General features: G+C 41.3%; 1 protein-coding gene across 2 annotated transcripts in view; it reads right to left on the bottom strand.

Annotated features, from left to right (window-relative positions):
* The window catches only part of EVC (EvC ciliary complex subunit 1), a 719388-nt gene that overhangs the window by 236836 nt on the left and 457511 nt on the right, over positions 1-25041 (bottom strand). For both annotated transcript variants that reach the window (XM_085642437.1, XM_085642438.1), the window contains exon 11: positions 13574-13672. In XM_085642437.1, the coding sequence (XP_085498563.1) occupies positions 13574-13672 (99 nt within the window). The remainder of the gene's footprint in view (positions 1-13573; positions 13673-25041) is intronic.

Here is a 25041-nt window from a genome sequence, read left to right as displayed (position 1 = left end):
TACTTCCATATTCTTCATCATTTGCTTGCCTCATATTGGTGAGTTCTTTGTACTCAAAGAATGACCAAATATTCGCATTACCAATGCTTCCTAATGACTTCTTCGTGTCCTCATGTGTCACAGTATTAAACACTGGTTGTCCTTTAACTGGAGTGAGCTGCAGTAGATCCCCAAAAACTATAACATGTTTTCCACCAAATAACACGTCATAGTCTCTTTTTAGAATTTGCTGCATTCTTAAATGCACAAAGGCAAGCATTAAGTTTGATACCATGCTTACCTCATCAATAATGAGAACTTGCATCTTCTTCAACACTCTTGAAACTTCGAAACATGCTTCGCCAGTTAGCTTGTGATATTCTATTTTGTTCTCATGCTCCACTGGTAACATTAGCAAGCGATGGAGAGTAATCCCTTTAATATTATATGCTGCTAACCCAGTTGGAGCAGTAACAACACAAGATAAAGTTGAATCAGTTTTTTGCTGTAGGTAGCTTCTGATGACTTTAATTAATAAACTTTTCCCAGTTCCTGCTTGTCCACTCACATACAACCTAATTGGTTCAAATGATGTGCATGTGCACTCTTTATTTTCATGTAGTAATCCGTGATCAATTTTTTTTCTGACTTCTTCATAAATTTGTTGTTGTTCTTCATTCAGTTGTTGTTCCAAATCTGGTAAGTCTATTAAATCTTCCTGAGCTTGATTCATAGCTGTTTCCACTTCAGTCATGGCTATTGCAGCTTCATTTTCTAAGATTGGCTGTCCTAGTGGATCTTGACTGAGCGTTCCAGAACTTTGGCTGTCTTGAGAACTGTCTCTAGCTACTTCAGCTGCAATTGTAGCTTCCTGTTCAATTTCTTCGTTTAACATTTGGACATAATTCCTGAAAATACTGCATTCAATGGTATCTTTACATGCATTAAATCCTCATAGCTTTGAAATTTTCCAAGTAGTTCGTCCTCTGAACGCCATGGTTTAAACAGCTGTAAAAGTGCCAAGTAGTAAAATTCCTTTTTGTCAGTAGTGTCACAACTCAGCTTCCTGTGATTAATCAAACTTCCTTTTGTTTGCTTCACTAAACATCCTTCCTCACCAATGACTTTATATTTTCCATTGTTGATGTCTTCTGTGGCTTTCCGTGAAAAAATGTAGTTCTGCAGCACTTCATAGAGACACATGTTCTCAAGATGATGACTTCTTTTTGGGTAATATGTGTCCAACATGTTTGTTTTCAAAATATCTGTACTTTCTGGGTCGTTCTCGGCCAAATATTCAATTTCTCCAACAGATTTCAGTACCCGATTTCGCATTCCTGCAAGGCCTAATCTGACCCAAATTATTCTTCTTGATTTCGAGTACAGACTTGCAGATGATAACCTATCTGAACATTCGTAGGATCCAATTTCTCGATGTGATAACATCTTTAAACTGAAACTGTACAGCTTCTTACTGACAGTCTTCTCGTGAGAAATCTCTTCCCACATTTCCTTCAATTCTATTTTCTCAGATTTAGTGATGTAAGATGTGACATACCGAGCAACAGCAATAGAATTGTCTGCCACATACTGAATATCCATGTTAGCATTCCACATGGATAAAATGACTGGGTTGTAGTCATTTATATATTTTGACTCTTCTTTTCTTCTTAGGTTGTACGTATTTTTGGGAGATTTTCTTGTAATAGTATGTCGCACAGCTGACATAAAACTGTTGACTCTTCCTTTTGAAAGAACAGGTCTAGGAAATCCAAATCGACATTTTGTGTAGAATTTATCTTTGGTCTTGTACTTCCGTCGACAGTATTTTCCACACCGATGACTTTGGAAACGTAAAACTTGCTCTTTTAACTTTTTCTCTTCTGTGCTTTTAGGTATAGCACATGTTGCATATTCTTCAATGAAAGATAACACTGCTTCATCAGCATCTGTTCCAAATTTTGGAGCATCCTTGATCCACAACAGCATATGAATGTGAGGAGCACCTCTTGCTTGGTACTCTTTTCTCCAAAAGAAATCCACAACTTCTCCAAGTGGTGGATTTTTTTTATTGCAGATGAAGGACATCATAGCCTCAAATCTATGATTGAAATATCTGCAAACATTAACCGGATCCAATGAGCACAGTTCTCCTGCTGTCTTGTATTCGATGTTTTTAATGTTTGAATTTGCCTCTCGTAGAAAATCCAGTAAATCATCCCAAGCGTACTCGGCACAGCTTAGGGTTAGGAACCTTGTTGGAGTTCCTAAATTCCGTAACATACATTTCAATTCTCCATGGCGTCGGTACCAATATTCATTCGTCCCACGCTGACAAGCCATCAGGTTTATCAATTGTGATTCCAAATGATCATCTCGCTGCTGCACTTTGTTCATAAAATCCTTAGCAGACACATTATGTAGATGTGTTCCACTTTTTAAAATGTGGTTTACTGCATAAGATAGTGCAGACAAGTCACTTTCAAATAACAGATGGAACAAATAAGGAATACTTTGACGAAATCTGGGATCTTCTGCATATAATCTTGTAGTCCGATAATCAGAAGCAGGAATCTGGACTGGACGTTCATCGTATCGTCCACCTTCTCCTGTAGGAAACAGCTGGGGAAAACAACGAGCTTCCAAGCTCTCCTCCCATACACTCACGGGAGTTCCTTGTGCTTTTTTCATTTGAAACAGATCAATGGTGTTTGCCATTACTTCTTTTGAATGAAGAGGATGTATGCTGAAATGTTCATAAATTTCTTCTTCTTTTGACTTATCAACTTTTTCAATTTGCCCAGTTGGTGTTTCTGTGTCTCCTAGTACATCTTCTTCATCTTCATCTATATAAATTGATTCATACCATTTATTATTTTTTTTCAAATACAAATTTGCTCTTTGTACTTTTCGTACATCTACCAGCTCCTGCCAAATTTTCTTACTCTTTGTAGGTACACCATTAACCAGAATAACTAATGGTTCAGTTTCCAAAGTATCTGTATCAATAGTTTCCATATTTTTTTTCAAATCCAACGGCAAATAGACAACTCTTCCTTTTAAACCTCTCTGTAAATCTGAAGGAGGTAATTTGCCTGTTTTTGGCTCCATACGTACTATGGTCTGGAACGGATGAACACATTGAATGAGTATAAACTCATACGTATTTAAATCAGAAAGTTCTGCAGGAACTTCAACCAATTCTAAATTATTATGTACAGCTCTAGCTGGCATTTTATTTTCTTCTAACTTGTTGTAACAGTATTTACAAATACGATGATCTTCACCCAAATCAAAACAATTTTCAAGAAATATATATGTTGCAAAATCCTTCCACTTATAATGATCTTCTTCTTCACTTTTTTTGTAGAGATCAACATTCCTTGTTTGGATTTTATAATGGCTTCTCCGGCAACAAATACAAGTAATATTTGGTCTTTCATTAGAGATGATAGCAAATTTTGTTATTTGATCTTCAAATTTCTTATTTACGGAGGGTTCTACATTCTCTTCCACATTTTCCTCAATAACTGTGTCATTCCCTGCACTTTCTTGTTCTGGACCAAAGTAACAAAACTGAATCTCATCAGTAACCTTCTCAACATCTGATACAGATCCACGAAACAGAGCCTTATTCAACTCATTTAACTTTAGTGCTGGACTTTTAGCAAAATACAATCTTCTCACAAATTTTCTAATTTCAGTATGATGAACTGCCAGCATCCTAAAATGGTGAAAAACACTTTGACAAACTTTCCTAGATAGACAAGCCAGAGAGTGTCCTTGCAAACCAGTATTCTCTCTCACTCTGCATCCTTGAAGCACCTTAATCTTCTGTTTAACACTCTTTTTACTATATTCTCTTAAAAACTCACGTAATTTATCAATAGATTCCTGTCGCAAAGTACAAATACTACTACAATTCCAAGTATACACTGGGGCTTTAGGACGTCTCCCCATAACCTCATCCGCAATCACTTCTTCCTCATTTCTTGGAACCATTTTCTCCTTTTCCATTATACAACCATCTTTTACTTCATATGCTCGTCCACTGGTGTCAACTTCATGCAGCAAACTATTACTTTGAAGATAACTCTCTTCATTAAAAAATGGTTCAGTACTTGAACTATGCATCCATTCTCCTAAAAACACTTTACAAAAGTTATTTCTTTTTACTACTCTTTTTGTTTTGCTTTGTGACTTCCTTACATTAACTATTTTTTCTAATGTACGCATCCTGTTCAAAATTAAAATGAATAGTTTTCTTTTTAAATCTAAAGCCTTAGCTACAATGGCTTCAATATCTTTTTTTCTCTTGTAAAATTTAGCTCTTTTCTTATATTTTTTCACATCCTTTAGCAAATTGGACATCACTCTTCTCTGAAACATTTTCCTACGGATCTCTTTAAATGCTGATTTTCTTTTCAAGTTAATTTTTATAGCTTCTGCTTGTACATTAGCATTTAGTAAATTCTCACTATTCTCCTGTTGTTTTCTACTTGAAACAGTTTTTCCAATCGGGGCATTTTTTAAATTTTTCCTTTTTTTGAATACATTTTTAAAGAATTCCTTTGTCTGCTTACCAGAAGACTTTTTCTTTTTCCCAACATGAGCATCTTCAACTAACTTGGGTCCTCCAGTTGTCTTCAAATATACATTTTTTTTCTGTTTTTTTCGCTGTCTTGATTTTATAGGCATCTTATATTTCCTTCACTGCTTTGCAGCAATACCTGAAAGTAAGTAAAAAAAAATACCTTTTTGTAATTTTAATATATTACTATATTTGTTATGATCTTTTCTTTTCTTATAACACTATCTACCCCTTTCCTACAAGTGAAAAACACAAGAAAACCAACACGAATTTAATCTTTAAGAACAATTCCTGTGTGCACACAGACTCTTGGTGTGATTCTAGGCAGAACACGATATTTCATTTGCAAATCAAAAGCACACTTTTTTTTTTTTTGCAACTGTTAATTACTCTAACAGTCTGACACATTTTCTTTATAGTTTAGAGAGGCAGTAAAGAGCACATGTCCAATCAGCTTTTTTAGAGCATGTACATGTGTAACCTGGCTGACTGACTACACTCCAGCAAAGATAATGATCCTTGGTGATGTTCAATGCATTAGCGTTCCTCACTCCTACCTAAAACACCACACAGTGCTGATTAGTAAGCATGAGTGTACAGGAAAAACAGCTACCTCTCTGCTAAGAGTGTGGTTCTGAAGACTGTCTACTGTCAGGTGCAAGAGAGACTTGAATGGACCCTTACATAACTGCATAAACACTGTAAACATGTATGTAAGACTACATGTGTGGTAAGGGTTAATATGAGTTTTTAGCATGTAGCAACTACATGACCCATTGCAAGAGTGGAAGAAAAATCTACCATGTTGATTTCAAATATGTTAGCATTTGCCTCTTATTTGAGAAACTGTTTTGGGCTGAATGCTAACCACCACATTTCCAGAAAACAAGCTTCCCCTTTCACACGAAATACATCTCTGACAGCAATTCCTCTGTGCTCACAGACTCATGCTGTGATTTTACGCAGAAAATGAAATTTGCTTGCCAATTTCAAAGCACACTTACAACTGTTTTCTGTGATTTTAGGCAGAAAATGAAATTTGCTTGCCAATTTTAAAGCACACTTACTACTGTTTTTTCCTGCAAGTGTTAAGTACTCTAACAGTCGCATACATTTTCATTACAGTTTTCAGAAACAGAAAAGAGCACATGTGCAAACAGCTTTTTGAGACCATGAACATGTGTGACCTTGGTGACTGACTACACTCCAGCAAAAGAAATCAGCCTTAGTGATGTTGAATGTATTAGCGTTACTCACTGCTACCTGAAACACCACTCACTTGTGAATACTAAGCATGATTGTTCAGGATAAACTGCTGGGTGTGTGCTAACAGTCTGCTTATGCAGACTGTGTATTTTCAGTTGCAAGAGACATATGCATGGATACTTCCAAAAAGAACCAGAGAGACACGAAATACATCTCTGACAGCAATTCCTCTGTGCTCACAGACTCATGCTGTGATTTTACGCAGAAAATGAAATTTGCTTGCCAATTTCAAAGCACACTTACTACTGTTTTCTGTGATTTTAGGCAGAAATGAAATTTGCTTGCCAATTTCAAAGCACACTTACTACTGTTTTTTCCTCCAAGTGTTAAGTACTCTAACAGTCGCATACATTTTCATTACAGTTTTCAGATACAGAAATCAGCACATGTGAAAACAGCTTTTTGAGACCATGAACATGTGTGACCTTGGTGACTGACTACACTCCAGCAAAAGAAATCAGCCGTAGTGATGTTGAATGTATTAGCGTTACTCACTGCTACCTGAAACACCACTCACTTGTGAATACTAAGCATGATTCTACAGGATAAACTGCTGGGTGTGTGCTAACAGTCTGCTTATGCAGACTGTGCATTTTCAGTTGCAAGAGACATATGCATGGTTACTTCCAAAAAGAACCAGAGAGACACGAAATACATCTCTGACAGCAATTCCTCTGTGCTCACAGACTCATGCTGTGATTTTATGCAGAAAATGAAATTTGCTTGCCAATTTCAAAGCACACTTACTACTGTTTTCTGTGATTTTAGGCAGAAAATGAAATTTGCTTGCCAATTTCAAAGCACACTTACTACTGTTTTTTCCTCCAAGTGTTAAGTACTCTAACAGTCGTATACATTTTCATTACAGTTTTCAGATACAGAAAACAGCACATGTGCAAACAGCTTTTTGAGACCATGAACATGTGTGACCTTGGTGACTGACTACACTCCAGCAAAAGAAATCAGCCTTAGTGATGTTGAATGTATTAGCGTTACTCACTGCTACCTGAAACACCACTCACTTGTGAATACTAAGCATGATTCTACAGGATAAACTGCTGGGTGTGTGCTAACAGTCTGCTTATGCAGACTGTGCATTTTCAGTTGCAAGAGACATATGCATGGTTACTTCCAAAAAGAACCAGAGAGACACGAAATACATCTCTGACAGCAATTCCTCTGTGCTCACAGACTCATGCAAAAATCACCACATACATCCCCTCTCAAACTCATAACTCACCTTTAGCTAGCTGTCTTTCTAGCTTCGTTGAAACCACTGGATATCTGGAGCATAACCAAGCTGGGTTTCGACCAGGGCATTCAACCGAGATGGTGACACTGGCGGTCCAGAATGTACTAAGAAGCAATGCAGATAGGGACATTCACCAAGCATTGGTACTTCTCGACCTATCGGCCGCATTCGACACGGTCGACCACACCATCTTGGTCGACCGTGTCGAACAGGCTGGCCTGAGAGGCTCGGCACTTAGATGGCTGAAGTCATTTATCTCGGAGCGTACCCAGGCAGTGAGATTGGGAACTTTTACAGCGCCCAAAATCAAAAATGAATGTGGAGTCCCCCAAGGCTCGTCCCTGTCCCCACTTTTGTTTAATTTGTACTTACGACCCTTGTTATTTTCATTAAAAAAGTTTAGCGCCTTAATTTTTAACTATGCAGATGATCTGCAACTGATCTTCTGTCTGGACTCCCCTGGCGCTGCCACCGAATTTCGGGAGGTCATGGTTCACATTCAGAGATGGATGGGCCTAAATCATCTGAAACTCAACCCAGGCAAAACTGAACTGATTTTGCCTGGGAAGAGTGAACTGCATTGGGGACCACACTTCTGGCCTCCAGAAATGGGAGATCCTCCAGCTAAATCCCAAACAGTTAAGAGCTTAGGTATCACTTTTAATGAAGATCTTTCGCTCAAAAGCCAGGTAGGGACTGTGGTATCTGCAAGTTTCTTCCAACTTTGCAAGATTAAGAAGATCGCCCACCTTTTAACCCACCCTGCTCTGATTCAGGTCATCATTGCTCTTGTGCTGTCCCGTTTGGATTATTCCAATAGTTTATATCTGGGCCTACCGGCGGGGCAGCTCAAGAGACTCCAACTGGTTCAGAACCAAGCGGCCAGGTTGATCTGTAAAATTCCTAAGTGGCAGTCTATTAGACCTGGACTGGCCAGTCTCCACTGGCTGCCTGTAGCGCAGAGAGCAGCATTTAAAGCGGGATGCATTATCTTCAGGGCTCTACAAGGTAAGGGCCCTGGATTCATTAGCTGCCTGCTGGTCAGTTACACTCCCTCCCGTGCTCTCCGTTCTGGCCAAAAGAATTTGTTAGTCGTGCCCCGGATCAGGAAACAACGCCAGGGAGGAGGATCTTTCCACTTCCTGGCTTCCTCCCTGTGGAACTCCTTGCCACTGCCACTAAGACTCCACGAAGATCTGTTAGCCTTTAGACAGGCTTTTAAGACTTGGCTCTTTAAGCAAGCTTATCCTTAGTTAAATTTTCTTTCTTTCTGTCACATGTTATGTTTGCTAGTCTTCCACAGCGCCATGAAGCCTACGGGCGTACGTGCGCTTAATAAATTTAATTTAACATAACATAACATAACCTTTAAAATTAATTAGTTGAGAAAGAAATGTGGCACTCAAACAGCAGACTATCAGAGTCAGAATATCAGAGCTGTACACCTCTCTCCTCTGAGCAGAACCAATTAATGGCAATGTTTCCCTCTCTTTTTTCACACATATACATGTTAATTACAAATCTCAGTGCTTCCAACTTTTTTTCAAATGAAATCATACATTTCTATTGGTTGAAAACTTCAACCCTTTTCCAAATGTACCCTTCCCCCAACTTGACTTCTGCCTGCTACCATAGCAACAGCTCATGGAACACTGCTGTGAGGAGAGAGGTCAGAAGTTCACCACACAATGTTTCAAATCGAAAGACCAAGAGTGCTTCACCTGTCCAACCTAACAGCAAATCCAAACTATTCTTCTGTGGGAACACAATTTTCTGAACCAATACAAAACATGCTTCTAAAAATGTACACATACAGCCTACTTTTTACTGTAAAAAGATTTGAATCAGCCAATGAGTTCTTTTTATTTAAAAAAAAATATGTATGCCTCCGTTTTCAAACTGTCTTTCATTTCATATTGCCATTCTACTGAAAGACACCTTCTGAGTGCATCCAGATCTCCTTGAAAGATGTTCACAGTGTGGATTGTAGGTCACAGCTATGTCTTCTGGAGTGAAAATTATGCAGAAAACAGAGGTATGGTGGGAGACCTTGCTTTGCCAAATGTAGACATTAAATGGATTGGTCAGAGAGGGTTAAAATGGCACCAATTATTGCCTTTGGTGAAAACCTTTCAACATCTCCCACAGCCTAACCTTATTATTGTGCACTGTGGTGGAAATGACCTAGGCACTTTAACTGGTGTAGGTCTGGAAATGCTTATTAAGGACACCTTTGTGCAATTGATGTCGCTTTTTCCTCAATCTGCCTTTGTATATTCTAACATATGCCAAAGGCAAAAGTGGAACTGGTCCAACCAATTTTGTCCGCAGATTGACAAAGCAAGAAAGCACGTCAACAAATCTGTTTCTGCTTTCCTCAGAGACTATGGTATGGGTTCTATATACCACAACAACTTGCGTTACAACATGCAAGACATTTATAGAGGAGACGGTGTACATTTCAATGATGAAGGGAACAGAGTCTTCCTCTTGAACTTTAGACTCTGCATCGGTACTTACTTGTAGGTACCAAAAAACACTCAATGAACACAACGGCTCTTTTTAGAGCCCCCTAATATCTTAACACTTAAATTTGTTTTATTCTTCTTTTTTTTTTTATTTTCTACCGTATGCGTACGGTAAGCTTACCGTACGCGCACCCCGCGCTTTAAAAAAAAAAATGTAAATGTATTTTTCATACTTTTATGGCCTTCTTGGACCCCCTGACAAACGCTAGGGGGTCTGCAACTCTCTTCGTTGCCCCCTTTCCACGTTCTCCTCCTTTGTTTATCAGTGTGAGACACACAAAATGGAGGCCGACACTTCCTGATTTCGACCGATTCGAATGTTTACAGTCATATAACCACCAATCAGAATTAACCTCGCGCATGGCAGCGTGCGCGTACGGTAAGCTTACGATACGCGCTCGGAGCGCGCCTATAGATATATATATTGATTTAAATGCTATTTTCTCAGCAAATACTGAACACATTTACACCAGACCTACAAAAGGCACCTCCCTGACCTGAGGACTACCTCTCTGCCAAATTTCAAGTAATTCTGTTCAGCCGTTCGGGCTGTAGCTTGGACTAAAGGTCCTATGGAAAAATGCATGGGGAAAACACGTTTTGGGACCCCCCCCTTTTTCTCAGCCCCCGCTTGACGAATCCCCCCGAGACTTTCAGGGTAGGAGTGGAGCGGAGCGCCCCACCTATTTTGAAAATTTCGCCAGGATTCGTCAATCTGCGCCAAAGTTATTCAAAATAGAATGTTGCGGATTTCCTATGGAAACACGGTCCTAACTATAACTACCTACTGGCGACCGCCAGTAGGTAATATATACATACACACACACATATATATAGTTCAAAAAGGGAAATTAGAAATTACTGGCACTCACGGGTTCACAATCCATTACTTTAATCAAATCGAGCAGACGTGCTACGGCTGATGCCTTTATCAAAGGTCATTCAAGTGAAATTGGCCTTGTGAACAGTCGCTTTTTAAAGGTGAATAATCAGTGCTTCTTTTGGAGGGTTTATCTTTGAAACAGCCTATACCGTCTTAGTACAACAAACCTTTTCATTTTCGGCCACCATGTTGCAATTGCTTTGAATGTGCAATTATATGCAACAGGGTGGCCAAAAATGAAAAAAGTATATGGTACTAGGATGGCATAGTCTTTTTGTGCCCAGGATAAACCCTCCAATGGAAGGGCTGATTGTACAACTTTAAAAGGCGACTTTTTTATGAGGCTGATTTCACTTGCATTGACATTTTAATTAAAACGGCAAGTGAAGTGGCGGATTTGAAGGGCGTACAGGATTGTGTGATATTCCGATTTGACATCATAGGCAGGATCTAAGGGTAGCTCATGGAGGCGGAATTACAAGTGGAGGACAGATTACCCTGCTGCATACGTGGAATGATCCGTACTGTAACATTTTCGTTATAGTATCCATATTTAAGGTTAATTGAATATTTGGACAATACAGTTTAATATTTAGAAAAATGCCGCTACTGCATTTACTTTGAATGTGAAATTATATGCAACATGATGGCTAAAAATTAAAACGGTATGTTGCACTAGGATGGCATAGTCCTCTTTTTGTTTCCAGGGTAAACCCTCCAATGGAAGCGCTGATTATACACTATTAAAAATCAACTGTTTTACAAGGTCGGTTTCACTTGCATGAGCGTTGATAATGGCATTAGCCGAAACGTGTCTGCTTGATTTGATTAAAGTAATGGATTGTGAACCAGTGAGTGCCCATTATTTCATTTTGGGATTGAACTGTATGTTTAATGTGAGTTCCACCGTCACTATTGGAGGCACCCGCCCTAAGAGTTCGGCAAGTCACTCTGGTGGAGTCGTTGTGGTATGATTTTCCTGGAAATTGCCAGAACCTGCCATGAGGCATATGGAGGCAGAGGTTCCTGTCGACAAGAGAGTCGGGAATTATTGAATATCAGGGTGCAGCAAGTTGACATGCCCCTGCGGCCAGCTATATGCTTGTAGTAGGAGCGAGGGGCACATTGGCATTTGAATCAAAACGGCAAGTGAAGAGGTGGATTTAAAGGGCATACGGGATTGAGTGATATGCCGATTTGACATCAAAGGAGGGAGGAACTATGAGTGGAGGGCAGATTACCCTGCTGCATACTTGGAATGATCATTGATGGGACGTTTTCTTGATATTATCCCTATTTAGGGTTAACTCCATATTTGGACAATAATTTTTAATCATTGGGAATATATAAGTACAGAATTTGTTTTGAACGTGAAATTATATGCAACATGGTGGCTGAAAATGAAAAAAGTATGTAGTACTAGGATGGCATAGTCCTTTTTTTGTGTCCAGGGTAAACCGCCCAATGGAAGTGCTAATTATACACCTTTAAAAAGCGACTGTTTTACAAGGCCAATTTCACTTGCATGAGCATTGATAAAGGCATCATCCGAAATGCATCTGCTCGATTTGATTAAAGTAATAGATTGTAAAGCTGTGAGTGCCTTTAATTGCCCTTTGGAATTGAATTGCATGTTTAGGGTGCGTTCCCTCCTCACTATTGGAAGCACCCACCTATACATACATAAAGGATGACTTCTGCTCTATGGGTCTATATTGCCATTGATGGGCTCCGGTGCCTATTATAAACCATGAGGCCAAAGCCCAAGTGGTTTTTAAATGTCCTTTTTTTCTCTTTAATATAACATGATTTAGAAATTGATTTTAATACTCTTAAGAACAATTTGAGGGCCATCCATTTGTGTTCATTGTCTGCCTGAGACTTCAGATATGTCTGTCAAAGTTTTGAACAATGTGTGTGCTTTCTGGTATTAATGTGCTAATTTAAAAAGATTTATGCAGCAATATCTAGAATAATGAATCTGATTATAAGTGTGCAGGACATCCTAAGGAAATTTAAGACATGCATTCTAAAAAGTGCTCTTCTTCTTTCGTAGTACAATGCAGCTAAAGAGTAGGTTTAACAAGAAATATAAAAAGAAAGAAAATAAAGTGCATTGTAGGGAAGTGTAACTTTTTGCTGACAGGGATGTGCATTTAAAGTTTTATTTTCACATATTGCGGAGGATTCTCTTTAAGATGCTTTCGTCAAGGATGGGCCCGCAAGGTTGAGCTTGTCAAATGTGCTGAATAATGCTTTGAAAGCAGCGCTGTTATCGTAAAAGTGTTTTTATCAGCACTGAAAAAAAAATGCCTGCCCTCTGTTTCTTGTAGGCTCCTTCTGCTCTTCCTGCCTGTGTCTGTAGTCAGCTTGCTGCCCCTGCCCCCTCTCACCTATCCTCCATTCTCTGTGTGCTGCCCCAGTCCTCCCTCCTCACCCTACATTGCCCCGGGGCTGCTTCTGCCCCTCCCAACTGCCCTCCATAGTCAGCTTGCTGCCCCAAGCCCCTCCTGCCTGCCTTCATTCTCCATTTGAAGCCTCTGTCCTTCCCGCCTGCCTTCCATGGGCTGCCCATGCACTTCTGCCAGCCCTTCATGGTAAGCTTGTTGTCCCTGCCCCCGTACCTGGCCTCTATTCTCCATATGATGTGCTAGCCTCTCTGGCTTGCCTTCTGCAGTCCGTGGGCTGCCCCTGCCCTCCCTGCCTGCTCTCTATGGTACGTGGGCTACTCCTGATCCTCCTGTCTGCCCTCTGTTGTCCTTGTGCTGCCCCTGCCTCTCTGACCTACCCACAATTGTTGTGTGCGCCTTTACAACTGCATTCCATTTGTCCTAAATGAATATATTACTGAAAAAAGTATAAAGGACTAATACAAATACATAATCACACATCTCTTTAGGCATTACATTTTTAGTACAAGATTTTAAATCTCTGGAAAGTATTTGTGTACCCACTAACATGGCATTACATTCATGAAGAAACATATAATTGTACCTCTATGTTGAAGAGGAACATGCTGTGCTTTCTGTCTAAACCAGCATAGTTTTATGTTAATCAAGAAATATTTGTTTTACCTTGCAAAGGTCAGCAACAGCTTCAGTGGTTTTGCAATCTTCCTCTTCTTCCAAGTCACACCAAATTTCCCTTTGCTTTTCCATAAGCTTGTGGTAATCCTTGAATAGATATAAATGTATAGTTATTTTTATGTTCAACATCTTTTCATGAATGGTTACAAGCATGTAGTCCACATAGAAGTCCAAAATGTACTCAACAGAATCAGTACTTTATTCATATATGACATTTGTATATGTAATGTACACCACCAAGGTGGTCTTCCCGGTGCTAACCAGACGCGTTCTGTGCAGGTAACATCAGTGGGGCGGTGGGGCCGCGTGCGGCGTATTTGGAGGGACGATGCAGAGGGAAAATTAAATAATTAATTTTCCCGCTGCATCGTCCCTCGAAATACCCCCCCCCTACGCAGCCCCACCGCTGTTACCTGCATGGACCGTGGCTGGTGCTAAACCTAGACAGATTGTAATACTGGACAAACTTGAGCAAAGGGAAGTTGTAGTTGAAAGCGTCAAACCTTTAGAGTAATAGAAGCGATGATATGAAATCTACACAATAATAGTAACCAACTTATAACTTGCAGCAATGTTGGGCATTCATGACTTCCTGGTAGGTGTGTGTACATTGAAACAAAGAAAAGTTGTTGATAGGAGGAGGAAACAGTATTCTGGAAAAGGGAAAGGTAAGGGTACACAAGTATTATCAAAACATTTACATTAGTGAAACCTTTCCCAAAGGCTGATTAAAGATCAAATGATAATACCACCATGGAGCATGACAGCTTCACCACTTAGACCTGCTGTAGCCTGTGAATACCATTCAAATGTAAATAAAGGTGAGTAGTAACGAAGCATGTGTGGCAAACCATGCAAAGATTCCAGTATGTATATGTCATCCAATGTAGGAGTCATGTGGTTTTTTATTATACAATACCTAAATGTACAGTACAATGGTTACACTGCTCCCTTATGGTATCGCATATGTTATCTCTATGAACTCTGTACCGAGGATTGCTTGTTTATGTCCTTTAGCATGACCAGCAATATAGTCGGAATAACTGACATATTCTACAGTAAATAGTGAAGAAAGACTTTATGGAACCATTGAACAAGAAAATACATTTTGTAAATATACATGATTTGTAGTATTCAATGCATACTTTCAAGCTGGTTCTATTGTTTGTTTATGATAGACATTAGCATAACACTTAAATATGAGAGAAAACACATGACTGATTGCGCATTAGATTTATTTCATGTACATGTGGCAGCCATTCTGCATCCTATTTACTCCATTTGAAGGGAAGGCGTGCACACGTTTGATGACACGTGCAAAGTAACTTCACCAAAGTAAGTGTATTTGGGAGGGGTGGTTAATGGATAAGAACACCCATAGAGAAAGATTCCTACCATTCGGATTGTTTTTTTATTGTATTTCTGATAATGAGTTATTTTATTTTTTCACTCCGGAGTAACTTACTCAGCGAATGATGCTACCCTGATGATGGGCTAAATTGATCCAAAATGCATTGGAAATATAGAATGAATTAGGCAATATTTATTGTGTGCTAAATAATGATAGACTAATCTTATGTACCTCTGTGAGAGGATGATCACTGAGAAATTATAAAGGATGCAACAAGTTTTGATAAAACGCAGTGGGTGAGTTTCTTTATTTTCTATGATAAGGAATAATTGATGATGGAACACATCTTTGATGGCATAACCATGGTCCAAATCACTGTGCACTAGCTCATAACAGAAGTTTGAGGTATCCTACACAGCACTCTGCATGCTTTTGGCTAGGGTGATGCAACAGAACCAACATACCTGCATATACATATACATCACACTAAGAAATAACACAACATGATAAAGACACACATTTCACACTGTAGCCTAAGCCCCTGCCGCACCACACCCTTTTTTTCAAGGCATAAAATGACAAAATAATTCAAGCATCTCCCAATGGCTTCCCTCAGGCAAGTAGAGTTTTACCTCATCGACTATGTAAAGGATCAGAGCAGCCGAACACATCAACAGGGACCTTCAATCAAAAACATGTGCACACACATAGATGCACGAATAGACTAATCTCACATGACACACGACAAAAGGAATATCATGTTGGTTTGGATGAAAGTCCCTACTATCTCCTGCAGGGTCCTCAGGACAGGCAACTAGTACCAATCTTATCCTGTTCACTAGCAAGTGACTGGAGAATTCTGTACACGCAACACTGGTAAATGTTTCTCCAGGATTCCCACCCACTTTTGTAGCATCTAAATTCTCGTTTACCTCAAATCTCCCCAGGGTTCCTCAAATAACAGCCTCCTATCTTTCTCTACAGCTACTGGAACTTGTCACTCATCCCAGCCACTCCTCTATGGAGACGAGGTTTCTTCCCCTTTGCTAGTCCTAGTACTTGTTTTCCGTTCTGTGAAGTGCACAGACAAGACATATTGGAAGGCAATTTACATGAATGGTTTCATTTCCAGACAGAAGCATTTGGGTTAACCACAGCAAAGGAAGAATTTTGAAAGCTGTCCTTTGTGTTGCCAACCAGTCCTGCATCTGTCTCAGATGGTTAAACCTTGTGAATTGGACACCTATCACTGTCCCACCATTCCTTATGCCAAAAGCCAAGACATTGTCTTAAAGGTGGAGGACTATTAACAAACCGCCAAGGATGTGTCATCGGTTTTTGGAACATGGCTGTGAGTAAAAACAGCTGTAAACCAGTTCACTCTCAGGTGTCACAAAGTACATTTTTATAAAGTTACACTTCCAGGAAAGTAAAACAAAAAGACTAGGTTCACCATTTAAATTTGTTTTTACTATTAAGTGGAATAATATTGGGATTATCATTTTACTAAGCCAAAAAAGTAATTTTTGTTCATAACTAGTCCTGACCATGGAACATTTTTCAACTGTTCACAATGGGGCATATTCTTCCTTAACATATAGCATGCCCAACTTATATATATTATGCAACCATCCCTATAGGTTACATGGCACATGTAGAGGAGGCATATCTAAAAAGTGGGGTTTCTAAAGGTACTTTAAACTGCAGGCCAGCCAGACCACAACAGTGCTCTCTGGAGCCAGACAAATTAGTAATGTACATGAGTGGTGTAAATAGTCCTGCAGGGTTCATATGGCCTTTAATTCCATAGCAATTCATGAAATGGGCACACAGAAAAGTTAAATAAATCAATTGGGTAAAAACAATTTTTCAGTAGAATTTTAGGGCAACACATTGCAGCAATGAATGGCAGTCATAATACCAGAAAAGACAGGGTCCATAAAAACACACAAAATCCAGGATGGCCACACAGAAAAGGCATGCTGGCTTAATATAATGAAACCAGCAGAAGCCTGAGAAATTAATTAACAAAACACAAATAAACCTCTTTAAGTAGTCAATTGTTGTGAAGCTATAAACCACTCTGCCAGAGGAAGAAGGCTATAATGTGCACTTCTGAACTCTGTTGAATTGGGAATATTCACATTTGATTAAATATGTGTATTACTTCTTCCTTTGATTCTATGTGACATATATTACTCTAGATGACCTGTCACACTGAATCCTCTTTACTTTGCTTCAACACTTTTCAAGGCCCAGTTCACACTTTGTAAAAGAGCATGAATGAAAAATACAGAAAACGTTGTGTGAATTCACAACTAATGAACTTTGATGTTCACAAAACTGTAGGTGGAATTTCCAGCCACAAACATTTTGGTTGGGATTTTGTTTCTGCACTTTTAGTTTTACTAATAACTTTGGCACCATTTGAAGACTCTTAACAAAACTTTCAAAAACAAAAAGTTCATCCACCTCAGGTCCTTCTTGAAATGTTTCAGGGTGATCCATCAAGCAGGGATTGAGGAAAAAGGAGACCCCAAAACACTTATTCACCATGCAATTTTCATAGACAAAATTAGATAATGATACAGAAAAATGGCTGAACAGAATCGTGCAATAATCACAGCCCACTACTGTTCCTTATAGCAAAAAAGGCCACTTTATTAAGACAGTTGGAAATTTCCCAATCGCATAACTATAAACAATATGACATCATAAAATAACTTGCATTGTTTTCTCACAAACCCCCCAAACTTTTTCCAACCAACTCAATCAAAACTTCATATAATACACCATGTCATTGTAAACCCCAACTTTTCTGTTCCCCACCTCTGCGTTCAGTCATTTCCCCCTCACCCCCTAGGAGTGGGTAAGGCCGCTCCAGACTTACCCCCCCCCAAAAAAAATGCCTCAATAAAGAAGGACAAAATTGGGAAACTTCAAAACCGTCCTAGAGTGGCAAGTAACATTTTTTTATTTTATTTTTTTATTATTAGGGTGGAAGAGTGGGACAACGGAAAAACAGCGACACGAACACCCCAGGCACTGCTGACGCAAGTGCCTTCCAGCCAATCCACCTATAATTAAAACCTCCTGAACTCCTCCCCTCCTACCTAATTAGCTACACCAGACCCCTCGCGCAGCCGTTCGATTGCGCGAAATAGCCCAGGTGAAGACAGGCTCGTGCCATGCTCCACCCGGGTTTCCATTCACCAAATTTGGCAGAAAGCTAGATCTTTACCACAAAAGCACCTTTTTTGTGATTTGCTGTAAATCTGTTTAGCAGTTTGTGAGAAATTATGGTTCAAAATTCATAGATACCTAGTGTGAAAGGACTCTCACAGGACTGGGTGAACAAAAGTTGAGATCGGATTGGCTGCCGACAACATCAACAAAGATGTTTGGCAGTCATATAAGGATTGAAGTCCCTGTGTCCAGGAAAATAATGAAATAATATATAGGGGGATGGGTAGGCATACACTAGGGCTTCATAGGGCTAAATTTAGAAACATGTTGGCTTTGTGGTACCACAGTTGTACAGCAACAATGCGGGCAGAGAACAGTGCACTGCCCCAGCTATGAGAGCAGAAAGTGAGGCTGTTTCCACAGGGTGGGGCCACATACACTGTTGCAGAAGCCACAGGGGCCTTGGCTCTCCCTGTATGGCCCCCAACATGTTAAAAAGTTGTTTGTGCCCCGGGTGACACCAGGGCACCCTAAAAAAAGCAAACTAACATATGGCTAGCCCCCACAAGCACGCAACAAGAATGCTGGCTGGAGAAATGGCAGGACCCCCAGGGACCTTGGGCCTCACCCCCATTGCTCCTAACGTGAGGATAGGCCTGTGGCACTGACAACTCTACCAAATGCAGAAAAGAGCAGTAGCGTTGCTGCTGATAAAATATTCACTCCTCCTGAAGGAGTGACCCCAAAAATGCCTTGCAGTGGCTTTGTTTTGGATTTATTTTTTGTGGTGGTGTCCCAAAGAGGGGCGGGCACCACCAACAATTAATTTTAATATTGAGTGGGTGGAGGGAGGGCTGCAGCACCCTTCATGAACATTTAAAAACAAATGTTGCAGTAAGTCTCGTGGGCCATTGCAAACATGACCTCAGGAGGGCATACTATAATTTTTAAGGCACTCCAAGCTGGAGCTGTTTGCTCCTCAGGTGGAGTGTGGGGACAACTTGATGTTAGTCACATGGCTCATTATGTGGCCTGAAGAGAGCAAAAGAAAGACTCTGACACTGTTTAATATTGTTTTGAATATACATGTTTTATATAAAGGTTTATTGGCACACATTCCAATTCTTGTTAATAATGTGTTTGAATGTGGTTTTGAATTCTAACGGTTTTAATGTGTAATTGTAGCATGATTGCTATTTCATTAAGGTAGTGATCCCTTGAAAATGTCAACAGGATTGCGTTCATAGATTAGTGTGGTAAAACCTTGACAAAGCCGATAGGTATGCCTTGATTATTGATGTTGCCAACGCTGACAAAGCCAATAAGTCCGGCTTTGATATATTTTATTTATTCATGGTGACCCCTTGACAAACTAAACCACCCTTATTTAAAATGACACCACTTTCTATTGCAGAGCATGTGTGCCAAAGGCTAGTGACGTTATAGTTGGGTATGGTAGTAAGGTCATACCATGCCTTGAACCCTAGAAATTTACTGAAAAAAACAAAGATTTAAGAGATGTTATAGTAAGGAAGGGTAATAAGATCTTAATTTACTATTTAAAAAACTTACAAATTCACTGAATAAACAAAGGTTAAAGTGATGCTATAGTTAGGTCTGGTAATAATATCTTCTTTTATGTAAAAAAAATCCCTAGAAATTAATTGAAAAAAAACATTAAAAAAGCCCCATTAGGTTCCCAAGCACTACTCCACACAACCTTCACCCAGTGCAAAACTCTTCTTGGAGAGCCCACTCCTTATGGACATCTGTGCCCCATTACGTGGCCAAGCCCCTACTACACAAGACCTTCATCCTGAACACATCTCTTCACAGAGAGCTCACTTCTTCGAAACACTCAAGCCCCATTCAGGGGCGGCTCCTCCACTAGGGCAGAGTAGCATTGCCCCACTGCTTTCTCGCAGTGCGAGTGTAAGGATCTTACCCGGAATAGATTCTGCAGGAGCGCCACGGAGTCTGTGATGATGTCGTTGCTAGCCCCTGCCTTCCACTACCACCTAATGCCTCTATCAGACCCTAGAGAGCACAGGTAATAGGGGAAAGCAGGGAAACAAAACAAGGAAAGAGGGGAAGAAATCTCTGTAGCCACAGTCAGCTGCCTCTTCTGGATGTCTCAACACGAATTGTATCTGGTCTCTGTAGAGCTCACTGGATAGTGTATCTAAAAGGAATATCAGAATTAGGTGAGAGGCGGAGAACAGTAGATATACGTGTAAAGGTGTTTACCAGAAACAAAGAAGGTGCATAGAGGAATACCTAAGGTCTACTTGATGATGGCAGTATGCGGTATGTGGGCAATCTTGGGAGGAATTCTTCTATAACGAATATCCTAAACATAGAAACATAGAAAAACATGTATGAGTCCAAATAAACTCTAATCGCCTCCTCCTTTCCTTTCTACATGCCCATCCCGTTACCGGCTCTTCAAGCAGGGCGAGGATCAGAGGTTCAACGCTGCTCCGAGGTAGTCCCAGTCAGTTGCCAACAGGTCCCAGGAGACAGTGCGAGGAGATGGTGGCTTCTCATCCACCCTTGGCAGTAAGGAATGTCCTGCTATGCCTCAAATACTCAATCCAGAGAGGCAAAAGAAGCACACAATGCACGATAAGAGGGCCACCAGCAGAGATAGTGACAGGAGCGAGAGGAATAGGATAAGGTGGAAGAGCACCCCAAGACACCCGGCCGGCCCTCGGGAAGCAGCTCCGGAAAGGCGGGCGGAGCGCTGGGTATGCGGCACTGTCGACAAAGGCGGGAAAGCACCCCAGACACCCGGCCGACCCTCGGGAAGCAGCTCCGGAAAGGCGGGCGGAGCGCTGGGTATGCGGCACTGTCGACAGAGGCAGGAAAGGGCGAGATTGGGAATGCTTCTACAGTCTCGCCGTTACTGAGCATGCGCACTGGTACAGTCACTGATCACGGCGTCCTGCGCTCGACAACCCTGACAGCGAGAAGCAGAAACATAAAATTGTAATAACTACCATCTTATGTTTCTGCTTCCAGCACTGCGAGAAAGCAGAACAGAAGGGTTCGGTTGCTCTGCTCTGCGAGCACTACACGGCAGGGGAGGAGTGGTGTGCCCACTCCTGAGTGCGCATGACTGGTTTGGTCGCCACCAGTCATGCGCACTCTGCCCTTCTCCATGCAGGCTGCAATTCAGCCTACATGGAAACATGGCCGTGCCATTAGCCCCTGGCTGGGTGGCTTACCGACCAATCACAATGCTGCAGGCTTAGGGATGGGAGCCTAGCTTCCTGCTTCCTGTTCCTACCTGAGGCAGGAAAGCAGGAGAGGAGCAGAGACAACACAGGACCCGGCTGGCAGGAAGGTAACTTAAATTGTTTGTTTATTATTAAACCCCCCGCGTGCGACCCACCTCCCCGCGTGAACCCCCACCACCCGCGAATCATGCTGGCCGCGATTGGCCCCATTTAGGTGGTTAAGCTTCTTCCACACACAGCCACCACCATGTGCTCAACTCTTCATGCAGAGTGCACTCCCTCCAGATACCCAGATACCGAAGTCCTATTAGGGTGTAAAGTTTCTACTACGCGCAGCCGTTACTTTATGCACATCTTTTTATGGAGAGCCCTCTACCTGCAGACTCTCAAACCCCGTAAGATGGTGAACCTCCTACTACGCACAGCCTTTGAAATGTGGATAACTCTTCATGGAGATCCCAAACCCTCCACACACCCAAGGCCTATTAGGAGTCCAAGCATGTAGCAAAATCTTTCACTCATTAGCAGTAAAGAAGCTAGAGGAATGTTGCTAACAATATAACATTCAGTGTTAGAAGCAGTTTGCAACTATCACACTCATCATCATCAAGAATCTTTATTTCGGCCAAAACAGCCATAAAAACACAGATAAAAAATACAGTACAATCCATTAGATAAAAAGAGACAAACATTACAATGTGAAAAACGGGCAGTTATTCTGGTTAAAACAGCAATACAGTACATACAGCGCTCCACTTTCCCCCCAGACTTCCTCAGTGGATCAGAAAGCACGTCTAAAATTATGTAATTTACTAAAAGTGCGTGTGCAATACATAGGGGACGCGGGGCCTAACGTTGATAATGAGTCAGATTCAATAAAGTACATATGCATTATGTAAACAGCCAAAGGTTGTTAAAGTGCTCCATTATCATAAAAAAGGGGAAAAAACCATTCGTAGTACACAGTTCACATATCCCCTCTTGTGTTCCTAAGGCGCATCGCTACTCTTAGAAAGTTTACAGTACAGTGCAATGTTAAAATATCTGCAGAAAGTTTCAGGTACAGTAAAGCTACCTTGGCCTGTCTAAAACCAGCCTTTTTTAAAACTCTTTTATAAAAATGTTTCCTTGTGAGCGTATAATACTGGCATATCAGCACGAAGTGAAGGGTGTCCTGCGGAGATAGGAGATCGCAGCCGCAGGGACCCTTCTGCTCCACCATTTTAGTAAAACCTGCAGGCACCGCTAGGCTATGATGTATGGAGTTCAACCTGAAGCGTGTCATAAGGTACCTATCCTGGGCACTATGGATAAGATACAGGTAAGGTTCAATGCCCGGGCAAGATTTCGTCAGTATGTGGCTTCTCACTGCAGGTTTTGTTATCTCTTGGTCTTCCCTGATAGAACCCAGTAAATTCAAAAACTCCCCTTTAACAATGGTCTTATCCTTTGCCAAGATTTTGGTAGGGTGAGTAAAAAGTTCCAGGTGACCGTGGCCTTAAGAGAATCTCTAACATATTTAAGCCATCGGATATTCATCCCTTTGTCCTGTACCAGGCAGTCCTGAATGATATCTCTTGTCAGGGCTGCCTCTGGGTTAGACCAGATCCTAATCCAGCAGCTAACCGGTTTTAATTTTATCCTGCCCTCAATGTGGGCAACACCCAGCTCTTCATGTACAATAAAGCCCGTGGTACTTTGTGGCACTTTCAGCAGTCTTCTTAAAAGTTCATTCTCTTCGGTATGGAGCGACTTTGTATCCACAAAGCCCCAGACCTCACTACCATAGAGAACTTTGGCGGAACATATTGAATTGTAGAGAATCAGGATCTGGTCAGGAGCCCAATGGCCCAGCCTATGTGCGTGATTCATAATTGCCCCCATGGTTCTGGTTAGTGAACGACATTTATCCTCCAGCAATGGTTTAAAATTAAGCCTGGAGTCAACCAATATCCCTAGGTATGAGAAGGACTGAACTTTTTCAATACAGTGTGCCCCAATCGTGTATTTATATTTCTTTTGGGGCGCCTTCCCTACCTCCATTATGTAGGATTTGGCTAGGTTTGCTGACAAATCCAGGCTCTCCATGAAGTGGATAAAACCGTCTAACAAAGTTTGTAGGCCACGCGGGGTTCGGGCCAGAAGTACCGCATCATCTGCGTAGAGCAGAACCTGAACCTCCCTGTGACCTATCTTAGGCGAGTCCACTCCCTGCCCCGCCAATGCTTTCTCTAAGCCGTTAATGTAGAGGGTGAATAAAAAAGGTGCTAAAATACAGACCTTTCTAACTCCCCTCGTACAGGGGAACTGATCTGTCAGACTGCCCTCCTCGTTATACCTAACCTGGGCATCTGTATTCATGTGTAGGGATCTCAAAATATTTACTAGGCCCTGATCCACTCCCAGTCCCTCCATAAGTTCCCACAGTTTGTTCCTGTTCACCTGATCAAATGCGGCTGTGAGGTCCATGAACGCCAACTACACAGTTCCTTGGCTCGCCATCGTGTACTTGGCGGTCAGGAGATACAGGTTGAGAAATTGGTCCGTTGTAGACCTGCCGGCCCTGAAACCATATTGTGTGTCCGTTATGATCTTGTGTTCTTCTGACCAATCTAATAGATGGTTAAGTATAACCCTGCCGAGAACTTTCACAGACACATCTATCAGGGAAATGGGCCTGTAACAGGATGGGCTCTCCCTGTTACCTTTTATAAAGATTGGCACAATTATGGCTGTTGACCAAGATTCAGGCATGCCCGTGCACACTGCAGCGTTTATAACCCTAGTTAAAATCAGGGCCCACAACTCTGCATACGCTAAGAACAAGTCCGGGGGGACGCCATCTGGACCCGGCGCTTTATTTCTGGTCAATCCTTCTATGCCGGCCTTAATCTCATTAAGACAGAAAATTGGGTGTTCCCCTGCTTCCCGGCCCTTCATTGGTCAAAAGGCAATCTTCCTGGGTGCTAAGATTATATATACCCTTAAAGTGCTCATGCCAGGTCTCCGCCAGGATGTGGTTTACAATCTTGGGTTTATCCCTGTCTTGGAAGCAAGGGTCATTTATGATTTTCCAAAATGCCGTCATGTTTTTAGTATCTACTGCTTCCCTCCGGTTCTCCCACGCCTGCTGTTGCATCAAAGATTTACGGCGCTTAACCACATCTTTGTTTAACCCTCGACACGCCTTAACCCTGGTTTTATACCTCGGACAGGATTTCAAAGCCATTTTCAGCTCTCTCAGAGCCTTAGAACAAGCCCCGTCGAACCACCCATGTTCCCTTGGTTCTTTTTTTCCGCAGACTTGACCCTGAGGAGTCTATCAATGTGCAGTGTTGCCCCTTTGTAGACCCCTGTCACTTCAAGATTCAGGCACCACCCTATATGATGGTCTTTGGCTGCCATTAGTGCTTCATAAAAGGCATCAACGTCAATTTTAGACCATCTCAGCCTTCTACCCTGATCAGGCGCCATTAGCTCCCCTTTCGGACCTCTTTTGTCGAGGGTGTTGGTAGTGTTTGGGTCCCTCAGGATAATAACTAAGGGATTGTGGTCACTAAATGCACTAGATTGTATTTCGAACCGCAAAAGCTCCTGCTTCATTATGTGAGATACAAAAATAAAATCAATGACTGAATCACAGCCTCTTCCTTTAAAAGTTGGGTTTATCCGCCCTTCAT

Source organism: Triturus cristatus, chromosome 2_2 (genome assembly GCF_964204655.1).
Source record: "Triturus cristatus chromosome 2_2, aTriCri1.1, whole genome shotgun sequence".
NCBI lineage: Eukaryota > Metazoa > Chordata > Amphibia > Caudata > Salamandridae > Triturus > Triturus cristatus.
Note: the sequence above shows the minus strand (reverse complement) of the source record. Positions and strands in the feature narration are given on the sequence as shown.